Below are 16,422 nucleotides of genomic sequence, written 5' to 3'. Positions count from 1 at the left end.
GCAGTCTGAGAGGCACTAAAAAATAAAAGCGCGAAGAAGGTACAAACTGCAAACCACCACCGAAGAAGAAGGACAGCTCCAGTATGATGCACACCCTCCGCCAATATGAAGGCACTCAGGGCAGTTTCTGCCTTAGATTTTAAAGAATAAGCCTTGTTATTTCTACAAGTGCTGAATCCACTACCTGGACTAAAGTAGATGCGACGCCGAATTAATATCTTGGGTAAGACGACTTTATTTATCCTCACAGTGTTTTAGCAGGCTCGCGACGAGAGGCGGCTTCAAGGCCCTCGCGCTAAGATAAAACATGAAGTCATTAGCTCCTTGGTTAACTAACTTTAGCATGAGCCTCCGTTCACTTGTTTCGTTTTTAGCTGTAAGAAAACAATATAAGTAACGGCAGTTGTTAACCGACTGAAATTCTGATTATCACCAACACGATGTATGACTGTAAGACATGTAAACAATAGCAGTAAAGTCGCGTAGTTGCCTAAGAACTTAAGCTAACATGAAGCTAACACGCTAGAGGCTAAAACTAAGCTGCACAGACAACAACAGGCCGAGCAATTTGCATGTGTTTATGTTTTGAATATGTCGCTACAGAGAGCTGCAGGCAGCCGAGTCTAAATTTTATAGTCTTTCAAGAGAGCTGATACATTAAATTCATTTTATTAGTTGCAAAATAGGTTGCTAAAACCTGCAGCCCTGCACTCGGAATGAATGAATGAATGAATTCAGGGCTGGCAGTGCAACGCTGGCAGTGTTGCTACACAGCAAAGACATTTTTGTGGACCAAATTTAAAGAAATTTTTTTTTGGGTTATTTGATCTTGACCGTTTAGTATGTTCAATAGGGATGGGAACAAAATTGGCTTGATTTATCACAAAAACACCCGAAGAAGGCAATAAGCAACAAGAAATGGCCCAAAAAGTAGCAAGAAATTATTAAAAACTTATGAGAAAATCACTAGAAAGTAAGCATAAAAAGAGAAGTAAAAACAAGTAAGCCTTAAAACAAGGGGGAATTTTTTTTTTTTTAAAAATGCACATTTTTCTTTAACATACATATTACAATGTGTCATAATAGAATTATCGTTTTGTTGACATTTTTTGTGTGCAAGTTTCGGACATTTCTTGAAATGTTCACTGCCTTTTTACCAAGTTTTTTTTAAGAAAGAAATCAAAACAATTTCCTGTGGTTCCACAGGTTTAAATGCGTTTGAAAGGCATCTGAATGCAGCATAAAAGTGATGTTACACCACGTTTTAAAGGCTTTAACATGTTGCAATATCCAGAGTATTGCAGTAGGATATATTTCTGTATATTGCAATTTATTACCCTTTTTAAACTCTAGCCGATGCTCCCAAAGGAAAAATTTCTAATAAGATAAAGTTTTCCGTCTGTTTACCTTGGTTTGTTCACTTTTCTTTCAGCAGATTCAGTGAACAGAAAAAGCCATTGATTGTAGTATTGTAGTCAGCTAGAAAAGTTTATTTGTATTTGTAACGTTCATTGTTTATATAATTTTAAAACACTTTTATGTATCAGTTTGTGTATAGATACAATATTGTCACACAAAAGTAATGGTATCAATTCTTTCCCCTCCATCCTTAATATTAATGATATATTCTTGAAGAAGATGTAGATCAGTAACTGTTATTAACCTTCTTCCACAGCAAATATGGGGCACTGACTTTATATAACTATTTATTTAACATCTCTGCTTATGTCTCCGTGTGTGTAGTGTTGTCCTGATGCAGACGATTACCTGCAGACATTTCATTAAGCATTGTTTGTCATTTTTCCAGTCCTGCAGAATGTCCAAGATCAGGCGGAAAGTAACAGTGGAGAATTCAAAAACCATATCTGATAGCAGCAGCAGCAGCAGCACCACGACGACCAGCAGCACCAGCAACCCCGCCGCCCCCTCCCGCCGGCCCAGTGTGTTCGAGAGACTCGGCCCCAGCACTGGGAGTAATGCTGCTGATGTATGTATAACATGTAATTCAAAATACTTTCATACTATTTTGTGGTCTGTGGTCATATTTGATACTGAACTTAGGATCCTCTCTGTATCTTTGTGATATTTCTCTCATTTTAGTTTGTTTCTGTCTTTCAGAGTCACTGTAGAAATTGGCTGAAGACCGGTAATTGCAGTTACGGCAACACTTGTCGCTACACACATGGAACTCAGCCACGAGGCAAAGGATTTAGCTTTAGTCGGTAAGATAGCTTTTTCTAGTTTTTACCCATTTCGGAAATCAGGCTTTCCATGTAAGGACTTTTGTGACGCATGACTCCTATAATTTTTTGTGCAGTTTTTAATTGAATTTTCTTTGTTGTTTATGGTCTGATCCACATCAAAGCATTACATTATTGGCCCATAAGTTTTGTGTAATTCTGTCTGTGTGATGGAGCAGGTCAGCCGAGAGACCCACAGGTGATCTGCGGGAGAGGATGAAGAATAAAAGACAGGATGTTGACCCAGAAAACTTGAAGCGAGACCTCGAAGAGCCCACATCCCCCGCAGCGAGAGTGAGTCCTCTGCTTCTTCACTCCCTCCTTTTTGAAGAAATAATCTATTTGTGACTGTGTGACTGATTTTAAATGAAGAAAAAGGGCTGTGGTGCCCCTGCTGACCGTGAATGTGAAGATAATTTTGACTCTGAATTATTTTTTTAAGCTGCAGCATCGCCATACATGTTTCGAGGATTTTTAGGACATTTCTAGGAAGTTTTTTAGGATGTTTCCAGGATTTGAGGACATTGAAGGCTAAGCAAGAACCTCTGTTAAGGGTGCGGGGGATCCTCCACCGGCACTTTTTTGACAAACAAGCTCTATTTGTATGCCTTATGAATACTAAACAAAAAAGTACAAAAACAATTACCAGTGTGGATCACTGTATTTTTTTGTGAATTAGAAAATGATTCCTTCTCTGGCACCCTATCTGGGGCCAAATCTGGCCTCAAGTTGAGAATCGCTGCTCTATACAATAAACACAGGATGTGATGCAACACGTGGATGTCATATTAATATCTGTGTGTGTCTGTACCCATCTACAGCAGAGAGATTCCTCCAGAGGCCGACACAGGGAAAAGGAGGATATAAAGATCACAAAGGAGCGCACCCCAGCCAGTGAAGAAGAGCCCACAGAGTGGGAAGCTAACCGTGAAGGTAAGCTCGTTCCAAGTAAGTGACCTGATGATTTTTTTTTTACGTTCATTTGATTCTCTTATTTGGAAAGAACTAAATAACCTCACTCAGGGTTTTGACCTGACAGATTTTAAAATTCGGACTTTCCTATAGAGGTCTCTTTTGTCGTGTTTTTACTTGAAGACTCAGATATCGGTGACTACGACTACGAGTTATCCCTGGAGATGAAACGCCAGAAGATTCAGCGTGAGCTGATGAAATTGGAGCAGGAGAACTTGGACAAGAGGGAGGAGATTGTCATCAAGAAAGATGAGACCCCCACCAAAACCAGAGCCGCTGTCGTGCCGAAAGTATGTAATTGGTCTCTGTTTGGATTTCAAAGAACAGAATGAGTTTTCAGCCTAAAAGTGCTCTCTAAAGTATCACCTCCTCCAGCTCATTGACCCTACTGTCTGTCGGAGACTCTGATTTGAATTTCAACCTGATCTCTTGTCTCTGTCTCTCAGGCCTCTCCAGAGCCGATAAGTCAGAAAGATTCCCCGCCATCCAGGAAGTCCAGCAGATCTCCAAAACATAAAAGTGGAACCAAAGGCCAAGGCTCTGGGAAGAAAGAGAAGAAGGCATCAGTGTCCTCTCCTGTCTCAGAATCTACCAGGTAGGACTCCAGTGCTGCTTTTCAACAGGCACGGGCCGGCTCTGTTTGGTTTGGCAGCCCAGTACAGCCGGGATTCATGTCGCAATAGCCACTTTTACACAGAGATCGCACAATAGGACCGCAACAAAGTCTCCCCTTTACACCGCCCCTGCACTTTTACTCAAAACATACCGACGTGTGTGTGTGAATAATCACTGCATCACAGCATCCCGCGATCAAAGGAGGCATGACACACAAGCGTTCGCCTCTCGCATAACAGATAACATATGCATCAGCAGCACCTTATAAACATAGGCATGCATAACACGTCATTAACAATCATTTACTGTCTCTGCTATATGGTGGCTGATCTCGTCCTCTGCTCGAAGGTTAAGGAGCTCCTGGACCTAATTCTTTTCTTAGTTTGCGGATATTTGTGGCTTTCTGCAATCAGACATTATATACTTACTAACAGTGTGATGTTCCCGCCTTGAGAAAGCAGTGTAAATGCAGCTTACTATGACATGGCTACCTGCTTAAAGGTGTCTTAACTGATGACGGCTTGCTTTGAGGGATGACATATAAAAGCAGCGAGCTAAAATCCCCAGTTCTTTCTGCAGGCTGTTTTTTGTGCTGTGGGCCAAAAGTGACTATTGAAAAAATGAAGTAGGAGTTGCGCTTGTTTTATAGCTGCATGGTGTCTTATAACTACTCACCAGATTTCAGTGAAATTTGTTCGAAAGTTAGACCATCTGGGAAACAAGAAGTCACTGAGAATTATTATATTTGAGGATGATGTGACTCGTGTGTTACATCCTGTTCCCTCCAGGCCTTCAAAAGCCAGCCACAGTAAGAAGAAAGGCCCCCGTACCCCCAGTCCTCCTCCCCCAGTCCCTCTGGACATCCCTGTGGTGGGGAAGAAACACAAAGGCAAACACAAAAACAAGGAGAAGTCTGAGGAGAAGCAGAAGGAGGCGAAAGATCGGGGGCGAGATACGGAAAAACACAAAGAGAAGAAGGAGAAACGCAGGTAAAGTTTGGATCTAAGTAATGGAATAGAAACTAATAATATGACTCTAGGATAGGATCCTTTTTTTTTTTTTTTTTAAACATCCCTGTGTTGTTTACAGGGACCGATCAGACAGTTCCCACAAGGCCAAGCGCTCAGTGACATCAGAGGAGCGTTCTGGTAGTGTGTCATCTCTCTCTAGAGGCACTTCACCTCCAGCCAGGAAGAAATCCGTCTCACCGAAAGCTTCGTCACATAAGGCCTCTCCTCCGCGCAGGTTAGCTTGTGAGCCTCTGAGAGGACGTTTAATCCCTACAAAATTAATGTACCAGGTCTTTGGTATTAGTTGGTAATGCTCATAACAGTATAGTTTAACCCTTCAAAACCTGGATCGACATAATTTTCTTGTCCTGCTTTCAAATATTTAAACCTTTTAGCACTAAGCAAATTGGTACTACTTTTTCAAAAACATGGGAAAAAGGCAATGAGCAACTTCGAAATGAATGCTTTGCAAATTGCAAGAAAGTATAAGTTGCTCACTGCCTTTTGTCTATGTTTTAAAGAAATCAAGAATTTGCTCAGGTTTCAAAGGGTTAATCAGTAATTGCCAGGAAATAACTGTCCTATGTCACCGTAGGTCTCCCTCCCCTCCCCGCCATCAGCGCACTCCCACTCCGCCCCGCCACCACTCCCCCTCCTCCCACTCTGGTTCCTCTGCCCAGCGGCACTCTTCTTCTCCTCGTCGCCGGCGCTCGTCTTCTCCCACCTACCACCGCAGCGCAGCAGCCCAGGCCTCTGCCTCTTCCCCTCAGAGCTCTCGGCGCTCTCGCTCACCTCCCGCCTCCCACGACACCTCCTCGCCTCACCGGAGATCTGACAGATCAAGCCCCAGCCAGCGCCGCTCCAGGGGCCGCGACAGGAGCCGTGAGAGGAGCCGCGAGAGGAGCCGTGAGAGGAGCCGCGACAGGAGCCGCGAGAGGAGCCGTGAGAGGAGCCGCGGGAGGAGCCGTGAGAGGAGCCGTGGTGAAAGAGAGAGGAGTCCGCCTGCCCAGGAGCGCAGACATGAGCGCAGAGATGGTAACTTATTGCTCAAGTACTGTGTTGTGAATTTTAAATTATTCCTTTGACGAGTTGTTAAGCTTTGTGTCGTTTTTTCAAATAGAAAGCCGCAGCAAGAGAGATAAGGACAGCTTCCGTGACGACCGGGACTACGACTCTGAACAGGTTTCATCTCGGGACACTCGTGACGACAGAGAGAACAGAGATGCTCGTGAGCGACGGGACGCCCGCGACCGAGGAAGGGAAACAACCAGAGACTCCCGTGACCACCGAGACAACAGGGACGTAAAGGACTCCAGAGAGAGCAGGACGGACACCCGCTCCAGCCGAGAGTCGCTGGAGCGTCGTGACCGCGAACGGGAACGAGAGAGGGACCGGGAGAAGGAGAGGGATAAGGACAGAGAGCGGGAGAAGGACAGAGACAGGGAGAGGACTGACAGCCACAGGAAGGAGGAGCCGGCGCAAGATGACAGGAGTTATGGGAGAGGACATGGACGTGAGGATGGAGGGAGAACTGATGGAAGGACGGAGAACAGGACAGACAGAGCTGAGAGGAACGGGCGAGGGAGAGGGCGTGCTAATGAAACATCTGAAAAAGGCAAGAACTGACTTTACTTTTGTAACCACTGCATCTTTACTCGCGGTGTCTCTTTTTGAAATCATCTTTTATCTCCTCTCAGGCTCAAACAGAAACTCCCGGGGTTCCCAAATGGAAAGCAGCCACGACAACTGGGAGTCACGGAGCAGTGCAGCACGTGAACGGAGCACGGAGAGGAGCACAGATCGCAGTGCAACCGAAAGAAGCTCTGAGAGGGGTTCAGACCGAGATCGCTACGAGGAGAGGCGAGGGGAGCAGGCCAGAGACTCCTCATACGACAGGAGGGGAGGGCACAGTGAGCGGGATCGCAGAGACAACCGAGATAGAGGTGGGGGTTACGATTTGCCTCGTCTTATTTTAATCAAAGCGCATTTAGATCAGTGAAACTCAACTCATGGCCCTGCAACCATTTTCTAATTCACAATAAAAAAAAAGATTCTTACTGGGAATTGTTTTTGTAATTTTAATATACACAAGGTGTCAAAGTGCATAAAACAGCATCAAAATAGATCTTGGTTATCCAGAAAAAATGCCAGTGGAGGATCCCCTGCACCCCCTGACGGAGCCCCTAATGTCCCAAAATCCTAGAAATGTCCTAAAATCCCAGAAAAGTCCCCAAATCCAAAAAACATTGTTAAGTCATAGAAATGTCCTTAAATCTTAGAAACACCTTTTAAGTCCTAGAAATGTCCCAAAATCTGAGAAAAGTCCCAAATCCTACAAACTTCCTAAAATCCTAGAAATGTCCTTACATTTTAGAAACATCCTGAAGTCCTAGAAATGTCCTCACATCCCCTGGCCCCTGGCCTCCTGTCATTTTGCAAAAGTGGCCCTCAAGCAAAGCAAGCTGAGTATCCCTGCTGTGGAGCGCACTTTTTGACAGTTTATTTGAAATTTGTCTGGCTAACCTTTTTAACTTCTTTCTCTCCAGATCAAAGAGCAGCCTCCCCAAATAGATACCAGAGATCAGAGGAGTCTGAGAGGGACGACAGGAGGGACGAGCGCCGGACAGACAGAGCAGATGACAGACGAGACGACAGGACCCGCGATAGGGAGCGAGAGAGGGACAGAGAGCGGGAGAGAGAAAAAGAAAAGAGGGAAAGGGAGCGAGAGAAGGAGGCAGAGAGGGACAGGGCCAGGGAGAGGGAGAGGGAGCGGGAGCGTGAGAGGGAGAGAGAGCGGGAGAGGGAAAGGGAGCGCGAGGAGCGTGAGAGAGAGCGGGAGGAGCGTGAGAGGGAGAGGGAGAGAAAGGAGCGGGAAAGGGAGAAAGAGAGGGAGCAGCGGGAGCGAGAGAGGCAGCGGGAATGGGAGGAGCGAGAGAGGGGAAGAGAGGAAAGGAGGGAGAGGAGAGATGACTCCAGGGACGACCGCTCCGTCAGAGACGCCCGGGATGACCGCAAGACGAGGCATGTACCAGCTTATTCACATTATTCTCAAGTTTTCATCACCATCACACATATGATTTACCTCTACTGTACTCCACCACAGCAGCGAAAATAAAGAGTAATAATAATCTTTATTTCTGTAGTGCTTTTCTAAACCAGAGTTACAAAGTGCCTCACAATACAGCACAAAACGATATATTAAATAACAAGGTGAAAGAACATCATTCGCCAAAATATTTGTTCATTCATATTTGGTTTATTTGCTCATTTCAGTGTATACTTTCTAAAACAATAACAAAAAAAATGATATACATACAAATATGATATATACACATCTATATACATAGATACATACATCTTCATACACACATATACACATGCATCCATGCAGACACATAATCATACACACATGCTAACATAAACTCATACATTAGTGACATTTTACTGTACATACTTGCACATGCAAACACATACATATACACACTTTTATACATATTATGCACAGTTATACAAATGTCGGTCTGTAAAGGAGGGTTTTTAAAAACGTTTAAACTGAGGAACTGACTCGACTGATTTGATGTTAATGGGAAGTTTCTTCTACAGCTTTGGAGCTAAAATGGTTAAAGCAGGATCCCCCATTTTATTAAGTCTAGATCGTGGTACTCAAACTGGATATTAATACACAAAGTAAATGAGTTAACGAGGGTTACCTCTGAAAAATACAGTAGCATTTTATCCATTGAAACACAGTGATTATGTTGACATGCAGGAACAGATGTGCTGGTTCGCAGAGGCATACAAGAGCAAGGCGTTAATTCGATTAACTTTCCTCTCCTTTTAGTCGTAAGAGGCCCAGGGTGGAGAGCAGCCCCAGCCCCCGAGGCTCGCCTAAGCGAGCCGCTCGGGACCTCAGTCCGGCAGACAGCGACGGCTACAACAGCGCAGAAGAGAAAAGTGAGCGCCCGATTGGCCGAGGGCAGGCCAAGCTCCACCCACAGCCCCTCCTCCCCAGCCCAGTGTGTCCGCCTCCATCTGACAGTAGGGAAATTCTTTTTGCAAGGACACACTCCTGTTTACTGGGAAATGCACCTCCTGTATACAGCAGGCACACTCTTTGTGAAAGGGAAATACACTGTTAACAGGATTCCCAGTTATTGAAAACCTGGAAAAGTCATGGAATTTCATAATCACATTTTCCAGGCCTAGGAAAGTCAGGGAACTAGTAAAAATCATTGAAAGTTTTGGGAAAATCATGGAAATGTATTGTGTGTAAAAAATTAAATTACATTAATGTTACACAACGATCAATATATTTTCTGTAGCTGACGCAATAAGATGGCTCTAATATACCTGTTAGAACTTTATGATTATGTTTTTGTTGACTTGTTCATCATGAAAGTTTCTTCTTTTTCTCCCTGAGTTCGGCTTCTCCCTTGTCTGCCCACCAGGCATGTCAAATCATGGCTGAATTTGAAGTTTTTAGTGATTTATTTTCCTTTTTGAAAAAACTTTGGCTACTTTTTTTTCCTTTTTTGGTGATTACTTAGAAGACTTCAAACTTAAGGCATTTTTTTTGCTTTTTCTTAATTTTTTTAAAGGCATGTTTTCTTTAAAAATTGCAAAAATGAAACCATTTATAGTAGACAGAAACTGTAAAAACAGAAATGGTTGGACTTCAAATCTCCAGCGGCTTTTGAACATGTCAGGGAGGATAGAGAAAAATATGTTCGAATAGAGTTTGAATCGTCTTTGAAACCCTTTGGGCAAGAGGGGAAAGAAAAAACATATTTCAGGTCATGAAAAAGTCATGGAAAGGTTGTGAAATTTTCTCCGTGACAGTGTGTGAGAACTCAGTGTTAATCATGTTAAAATTCCCTCCATGAAGAGCCTCAAAATATGGCCCAAAAATTACACAAAGAGACATTTAGTTTTCAAAACTATTTGACATTGATGCCTAAAGCGTTCTGTGCCTGTTTCTGTGCAGGTGCAGACAAGCATCGTCTGCTGAGCCAGGTGGTGCGGCCCCAGGAGCCCTTGCTACGCTCTCCGCCGAGGAATGCTCAGTGTGATGAGAAGCCAAGTCACTGGAAGGATGAGGAGCGTAGAGGAGCCGGGGACAAAAGGGACCCACGCAGCCGCCACGAGGACATGGAGCCTCGTGGGGAGCGGAGTAGAGGAGGTGACAGACGAGGCGAGCACCTCACAGACACCGCATCTGACTCACGCAGCAGAGGTAGAGACCAGCGAGAGATCACGCCGCCTCCCTCTTCAGCCCTCGCCACTGGTGGCGAAGAAAGAGACACCGCTGGCTCCCAGTCCCACGAGGAGGGCAAAAAGAAGAAGTCGCAGAGGAAGGGCTTGAAGAAGGGTCGCAAAGAAGAGGAGGTGGTGGCTGGTGCAGGAGATCGTTTCAACCCAGAGCCTCCAGCCGGCGGTCCTACAGATGGACCTCCACCGCTACACTCGCCCAGGAAAGGAGCAAAGAAGAAGGCGCTTGACCGAAAGAGGAAACGGTCACGAGAAGGAGAGTCGGATGTGTCTGATGAGGAGTCATCGGCCCCTCAGCCACACAACAAAAGGAAGAGAGGACCGCGGACGCCACCGCCCTCGATGAGGCCTGATCATCGTGGAAGCAACGCAGAGCCGTCCCCGCTGTCCAAGATGGACAACTTCAGCGACTGGTCAGATGAGGAGGTCACAGACCGAGGAGGAGGACTACTGGAAACACCGCTGGCTCCTGCTGACAGGGCTCCTGCTGAGCCTCACAGGAGAGGCGGTGGTCCCAGAGTGGGCAGGGACAGGGAGCGGTGCAATCCGCCTCCCATCGCCCCTCTGCTCTCCCAGGATCCTCCGCTACTGCTGCAGACTCTGACCCCGCAGCCCCTCATGTCCCAGCCGCTGCTCCGCAAACCTCCCCCGGAGCAGACGCGCAGCAGCAGCATGGGGAGCAACCAGAGCCGCACGTCATCCAGACGCCTGCGGTCACCGTCCAACGAGTCAGCGCATCGAGACGACCCGCAAGGTCCACGACCACGCCGGGGCAGGCTGCAGGGCGCCAACTCTCGGGACCGAGAGAGAGAAAGAGAACGAGAGAGGGAGAGAGAGAGGGAGCGGGAGAGGCCCGTCGTGAGTGAACCTCCAGGGGCCGAGAGGAAGTCACGGATCGACCAGCTGAGGAGAGGAGAGCCAAGCCGCAGCACTTCCTCAGGTACATAAACACTCACTCTCTCAACCTTCTGTAAAATCTACTGCCAGAGACAAAATTAACCCTTTAAAACCTGAGCAAATGGGGTCTGAGCTAAGTACCTAATGTCCTGGTGGCCCCCATGCACAGCAAGTAAGAACAAGAACTCTGATCCTAACTGATGTCTGTCTCTGTTTTCTTTCAGACCGTCAGGATTCCCGCAGCCACAGCTCGAGGCGCAGCTCTCCTGACTCTGAGAGACAAGCCCCGTCCAGGTCCCGCGCCGGCTCCTACGACAGCCGAGAGCGAGAGAGAGACAGGGAGCCGTTTGAGCGGGATCGAGACCGAAAGGACCTGCGACCTCAGCAGCAGACGCAGCAGCAGCAGCCCCTGCTCCTCCAGCAGCCGCTACAACAACAGAGAGACTGGGAGCCCGAACCTAGAGACTGGCCGAGCAGGGGACGGGAGCCCCTTCTGATGCGTCCTGGACGTGAACCTCTCCTGAGGGAGCGGGACATCAGGGACAGGGATCGCTTACTTCCTGAAGGACTCATTCAGCAGCATGAACGGGAGAGAGAGCGAGACGTCAGAGGGGACAGAGGCGGCGATCGAGAGAGGGAGAGGATGATGATGATGATGGACCTGCCTCCCCACGCGGACCCCAGGGCCCCAGGACGAGGGGACCTGAGGGGGGATATGAGAGGAGACCTGCGAGGGGACATGATGAGACAGGAGAGGAGTGACTATGAGCCTCTGCTGCCGAGGGAAGCTTTCAGTCCTCCAGAGCCGGAGAAACCGAGCAACAGTCACCATCTGATGGGAGAGCAACGGGAGCTGGAGAAGACGGACAGCATCGACGGTAAGAAGATCCAAACACCGACGCTTGATTTCTAAACTTCCAACATGAAATATCCTAAAATCCTTGAAATATCTTTAAGTCTGAGAAATGTCCCAAATTTCTGGAAATATACTAAAATCCTAGAAACGTTTTGAAAACAGAGAAATGTCCTAAAATCCAAGAAACTTCCTAAAATCCTTCATCAACAAGGTTTTGAAGAAATCTTTTATGTGCTGTGTTCTCAGGAGACGATGACGGGAAAGAGGACGACGGCCAATCAGTGGCGTCTGTGGGAGAGGAATATGAACCGATCAGTGATGATGAGCTGGATGAAATTCTGGCTGACAGTCAGAAAAAAGAGGACCAGCAGGACGAAGAGAAAATTACAGGTACCAGGAAAAACCATGGAAATGTTGTGTACATTCATTTATTATTCTTTTATTTTGAAAAAATATTCTGCTTGACGGCTGAAATCTGAGAGATCTGAAATTCATAAGCTCTGTGAAGACTCAAGATATTCTTAATAAAATTTTAAAAAAAGATTATTAAGAAGGAATGCCATGTTTCCAGGTCCTCTGGACGTCATAGATGTGGACTGGTCCAGCCTGATGCCCAAACAGAAGCAGGAGCCCCGGGCAGCGGGGGCAGCGCTGCTGCGCTTCACCCCAGGGGCCGTGCTCCTCAGGGCGGGCATCTCCAAGAGACTCGCTGGTCCTGAGCTCCTGGAGCAGGTCAGAGAGGTGTGCAAGTCCGAGCTGGACGACCCCAAAGGTGAGCGTGGTGACATCATCGAACCCTAAGGTTACATTGTATGTAATAAGGTAAATAAGCCAAGTTAGCCCTATGTGCTAATGTGGGCGAACTCTGCAAAATAACTTAAAAAATGTGTTTTTGCTGACTGTAGATCTCAATCAAAAGCCAGAGACTGTGTTGTATTAATTCATTTGGAACCTGAGCAAATTGGTTTTTTTTTTGGTTTTTTTTTCAAAAAGGAAGGGAAGGGCAATGAGCAACTTCAAAAGACATGGCTCAAAAATAAGCAAGAAATTAGTAAAAAGAAAATAAAAGGCAAACAAGAAATTACCTGAAAAAGTGATTAAAAATGTAAAAAAAAAAAAAAAAAGAAACCACCTTTTTTATTATATAAAATAATTGTAAATATATAATTAGAATAATTATAAATATAATTTCCTTAACATTTTTTCCTTGTTTATTTTATTTTATTTTTTTAGCTGTAACAACTGTCAGTCATGGTGAAAAATCCTCTTTTTTTGTGTTTTAATGACTTATTAAAACCAAACTTATCAGAAAAACAGACACTTGAACAAACATCAACCAAAAAATAACCGTTAAACTTGAAGAATCGAGTTTAGCAATAGGCGAGGTCAGAGGCATTATGTTTTCAGGTTTTCCATCCGTCCGCTCCGTTCTCATGAATGCGATATCTCACGAACATCTTGAGGGAATTTCTTCAAATTTGGCACAATTGTCCACATGAACTTCAGGATGAACTGATTAGAATTTGGTGGTGTGAAAGTGTCAAGGTTGCTGTTATTTTAACATCAGTGTTTTTTTCTTTTTTGCTTTCCTTTTGTTTGCTTTTTTGTGCTATCCATACGTCTAAAACTATGTCCACATTTATGTTTCTAGATGCCGACAAGCTGTTTGAGCACGACCTCGGCGCCCTGAACATGGCAGCCCTGAACAGGCGGGTGGAGAGGGCAGGTTTACTGAGGAACCTCGGGCCCTGCTGCAAGGCCCTGTGTGCCCGCAGGGATTTTGCCATCCGCCGGCAGCTGTTGAAAAATGACAAGGTAGATGTCATCCAGTCACTGATAAGACAATAAATTTCATTCTGCAGTTACTGTGGAGACTTTATAACTGTAATGGTAAAAACAGGGTTTCCCACAGATCCTTAAAAAGTCTTAAAAGGCATTCTATTCATAAATCTATTTTTTTTTTAAAAAGGCATCAATTTGTGTTAAAATGTCCAAAATCAATCTTTCAAAACTCTTAAAAATGCCAAGACATTGGGGGTAGGATATTTTTTCTGACGTAGCATCTCAAAAATCGTAAGATCCCAAAATAATTGGTAATTTAAAAAAAAAAAAAAAGTTTCTATGAGATATTTAAAAGAAGATATAAAGAAAAATAATGGGACATCATGAACTTTCTGAGCAGCAGTAATGTTGTGATGACTAATTTATTGCTTCTGTTGTTATTGCTAAATTTGATATGATTTGTGAAAAAAGAAATAAATACAGAAAGGCTGGCCCTTTGTATCTACAGTAGCTTTCGTTATAAGTAAGAAAGTTGCTGGTATTTTTTCCTCTTCCTGCACCTGTTTGTTCTTGGAATGTGTAGAAGTATAATGAGAAAGTGCATCATGGGTTTTTGTTTCTGTTTTGTAAATTACACACTGAAATGTACAAATAAACCAAATATGAATGAATAAATAGATTTAACTTTGTTTAAGCTGTAGGAATACTTCAAAAGACACACGTTTAAATCGACTTCTCCTCTCCAGGGCCTGACCAAGCAGTACCCCACTACGCCCGTGGTGGACAACGAGCTGCTGCAGATGAGCATGCGTCTCTTCAGAAGGACCATGGCCGGCCAGGCTTCGGGGCCAGAAAGGTCGGACGCAGCGCCGCCACCGGCAGCCGAGGTGGCTCCAGCTGAAAGCAGTAAGCTGAGCACAGCGCAGCCTGAAGTGTGTGTGTCCTGAGAGACGTGGGTTTTATGAGTCATGAAAACGTGTCCCCAAACCCTCCCTGACTCATTTCATTTCATACGTTTAATAATGACAGGTAATTAAGGAAAATTGTGACTCGCTTTACATGTTTTTCAATGATCTGCAAGTGCTGTGCCATAGACTACCGGACATTTAGCCTGTGGAGGTGAACCATGTATGAGAAACATGTTTTTTGTGCATTGCAGTGTTTTAGAGCAGCGATTTAATTGTCTCGTCCACCTACCTAACCAAGATCAGATGTTTTGTTCTGGTGTTCATTTGTTACTCCGACTGTGCATTAAAATGGTTAGATGTTGATTTCTGTAACGGGTCTTTTGCTTTGTATGAAGTGACTGTTCAGCCTTCAAAACACTCGATGTTTTTACTATTTTGTGTTTACGTCAGACAAACAACACTGAAACATCCTGCAGGGACTTGAATGTTTCTCGTGAATAAGCACTGCCAAACTATTCCTCCATTGAATGTCATTTTCTTTTAAACTGTAAACATTATTGCTTCTTGCTTGATGTGTTTGTTTTGAATGGTTTGGCAATGTCTCCCTGAAGTGAACTGAGCACACTATAGACTGCAGATCTGCAACACTGCCATGTGGAACTCCTCTCCTTAACCACTCCACATCCAAACAGGAGCCAAATAGGAAAAGACAATAGACTGCTTAGATTTTTAAAAATGACTGAAAGGATAATTAATTTGCTCCTGAGTCCCAATAAAAAGACTTGCACAGGTGGATAAAGTGAACCTCTGGGATGTGGTTGTATCAGTAGGTCAAAGTGACGCTTGAAAAGAGCAGGTGGTGCATGCTGTGAGGGCTTGGACACAAATTCAATGGACAAACAGCTAATAAAAGTGGGGGAAAAGGCTGTTATCCTCAACATGACACCTCCCGGCCGTGCAACTGTGACATGAAACCTGAGTGACATTAACATGGAGAAATTGGGCTCACATGTAGCTCACTATCTTCCTACTGCATATTTATTTTGTCTAGGGGAAAAGGTCAGTTTTGAGATGTGCAAGTTACCTGATTTAACTCTGTATTTTTATTTTTTTTTACTGTAAAATAAATGTAGAATGCCATTTTTTATATTGTAATGACAGTTTGACACATGAGGACAGCTGGTGACCTGAAGGAATCCAGATGCAGTGTTAGCTTATAAAAAATAATTCAATAAACGAGCTGTGAGGACAGCTGATAGATACAGCCATCTGCATTTTGAGGTAAGTGCTGAATTTGATTTATAACCAAAACCACTTCAGGGTTGGTGTTTGACAGCATGTGTAATTGAGAAAACAGTTGATTTTATGACATGAAGACATTAAAATATTTTTTTATGGGGGGGACACATAACAGATATTACATATGAATGAAATAATCTTGGCAGCAAATGTGGTACACCATAAAATAAAAAGGCCAGCCCAAAACAAAAAAGAGGTGAACAGATGTCACAGTGATTACTATATTCAAAAATTATGAAGATCACAACACTTTAAATTCAGTTTAAGACAAAATAGAGCAGGTGTCTCATCACTAGTTGTAAACCCCAAAAACCTCATACACAAAAGTTTTATTATATAGTGAGTGGTTGAAATGCCTCTTATTTATTTATTTATTTATTTTTAAAGATTTGTTTATTCGCAATTGCAAAATATACAAGCAAACCAACTGCTGAAATAGACAGTTTTTGTGTGTTTCTGATACGGGAAAGAAAATGATAACTATAATAATAATAAAAACAATAATACAATCAAAAGAATTAAATAATAATAAAAATAATAATACTGCCTCTTCCTATTTTCTGTTTAACTGGTGC

General features: G+C 44.2%; 1 protein-coding gene across 2 annotated transcripts; it reads left to right on the top strand.

Moving 5' to 3' along the window:
* Nucleotides 1–63: 63 nt before the first annotated feature.
* On the top strand, nucleotides 64–15,352 carry zc3h13 (zinc finger CCCH-type containing 13). Of its 2 annotated transcripts, none has more exons than XM_042513021.1 (20): nucleotides 64–223; nucleotides 1,808–1,987; nucleotides 2,119–2,222; nucleotides 2,420–2,534; nucleotides 3,062–3,173; nucleotides 3,336–3,502; nucleotides 3,659–3,807; nucleotides 4,616–4,816; nucleotides 4,917–5,072; nucleotides 5,433–5,872; nucleotides 5,958–6,452; nucleotides 6,535–6,780; nucleotides 7,384–7,858; nucleotides 8,679–8,875; nucleotides 9,822–11,045; nucleotides 11,227–11,880; nucleotides 12,105–12,248; nucleotides 12,430–12,630; nucleotides 13,510–13,673; nucleotides 14,387–15,352. In XM_042513021.1, the coding sequence occupies exons 2-20, from the start codon at nucleotides 1,817–1,819 to the stop codon at nucleotides 14,585–14,587; spliced, it is 5,616 nt and encodes a 1,871-aa protein (XP_042368955.1). In that variant the 5' UTR covers nucleotides 64–223; nucleotides 1,808–1,816; the 3' UTR covers nucleotides 14,588–15,352. The 2 variants fall into 2 exon arrangements, with proteins under 2 accessions (XP_042368955.1, XP_042368954.1); XM_042513020.1 differs by having other exon boundaries at nucleotides 3,062–3,188.
* Nucleotides 15,353–16,422: the final 1,070 nt, after the last annotated feature.

The sequence above is a fragment of the Plectropomus leopardus genome, chromosome 24 (assembly GCF_008729295.1).
Source record: "Plectropomus leopardus isolate mb chromosome 24, YSFRI_Pleo_2.0, whole genome shotgun sequence".
Lineage (NCBI taxonomy): Eukaryota > Metazoa > Chordata > Actinopteri > Perciformes > Serranidae > Plectropomus > Plectropomus leopardus.
Note: the sequence above shows the minus strand (reverse complement) of the source record. Positions and strands in the feature narration are given on the sequence as shown.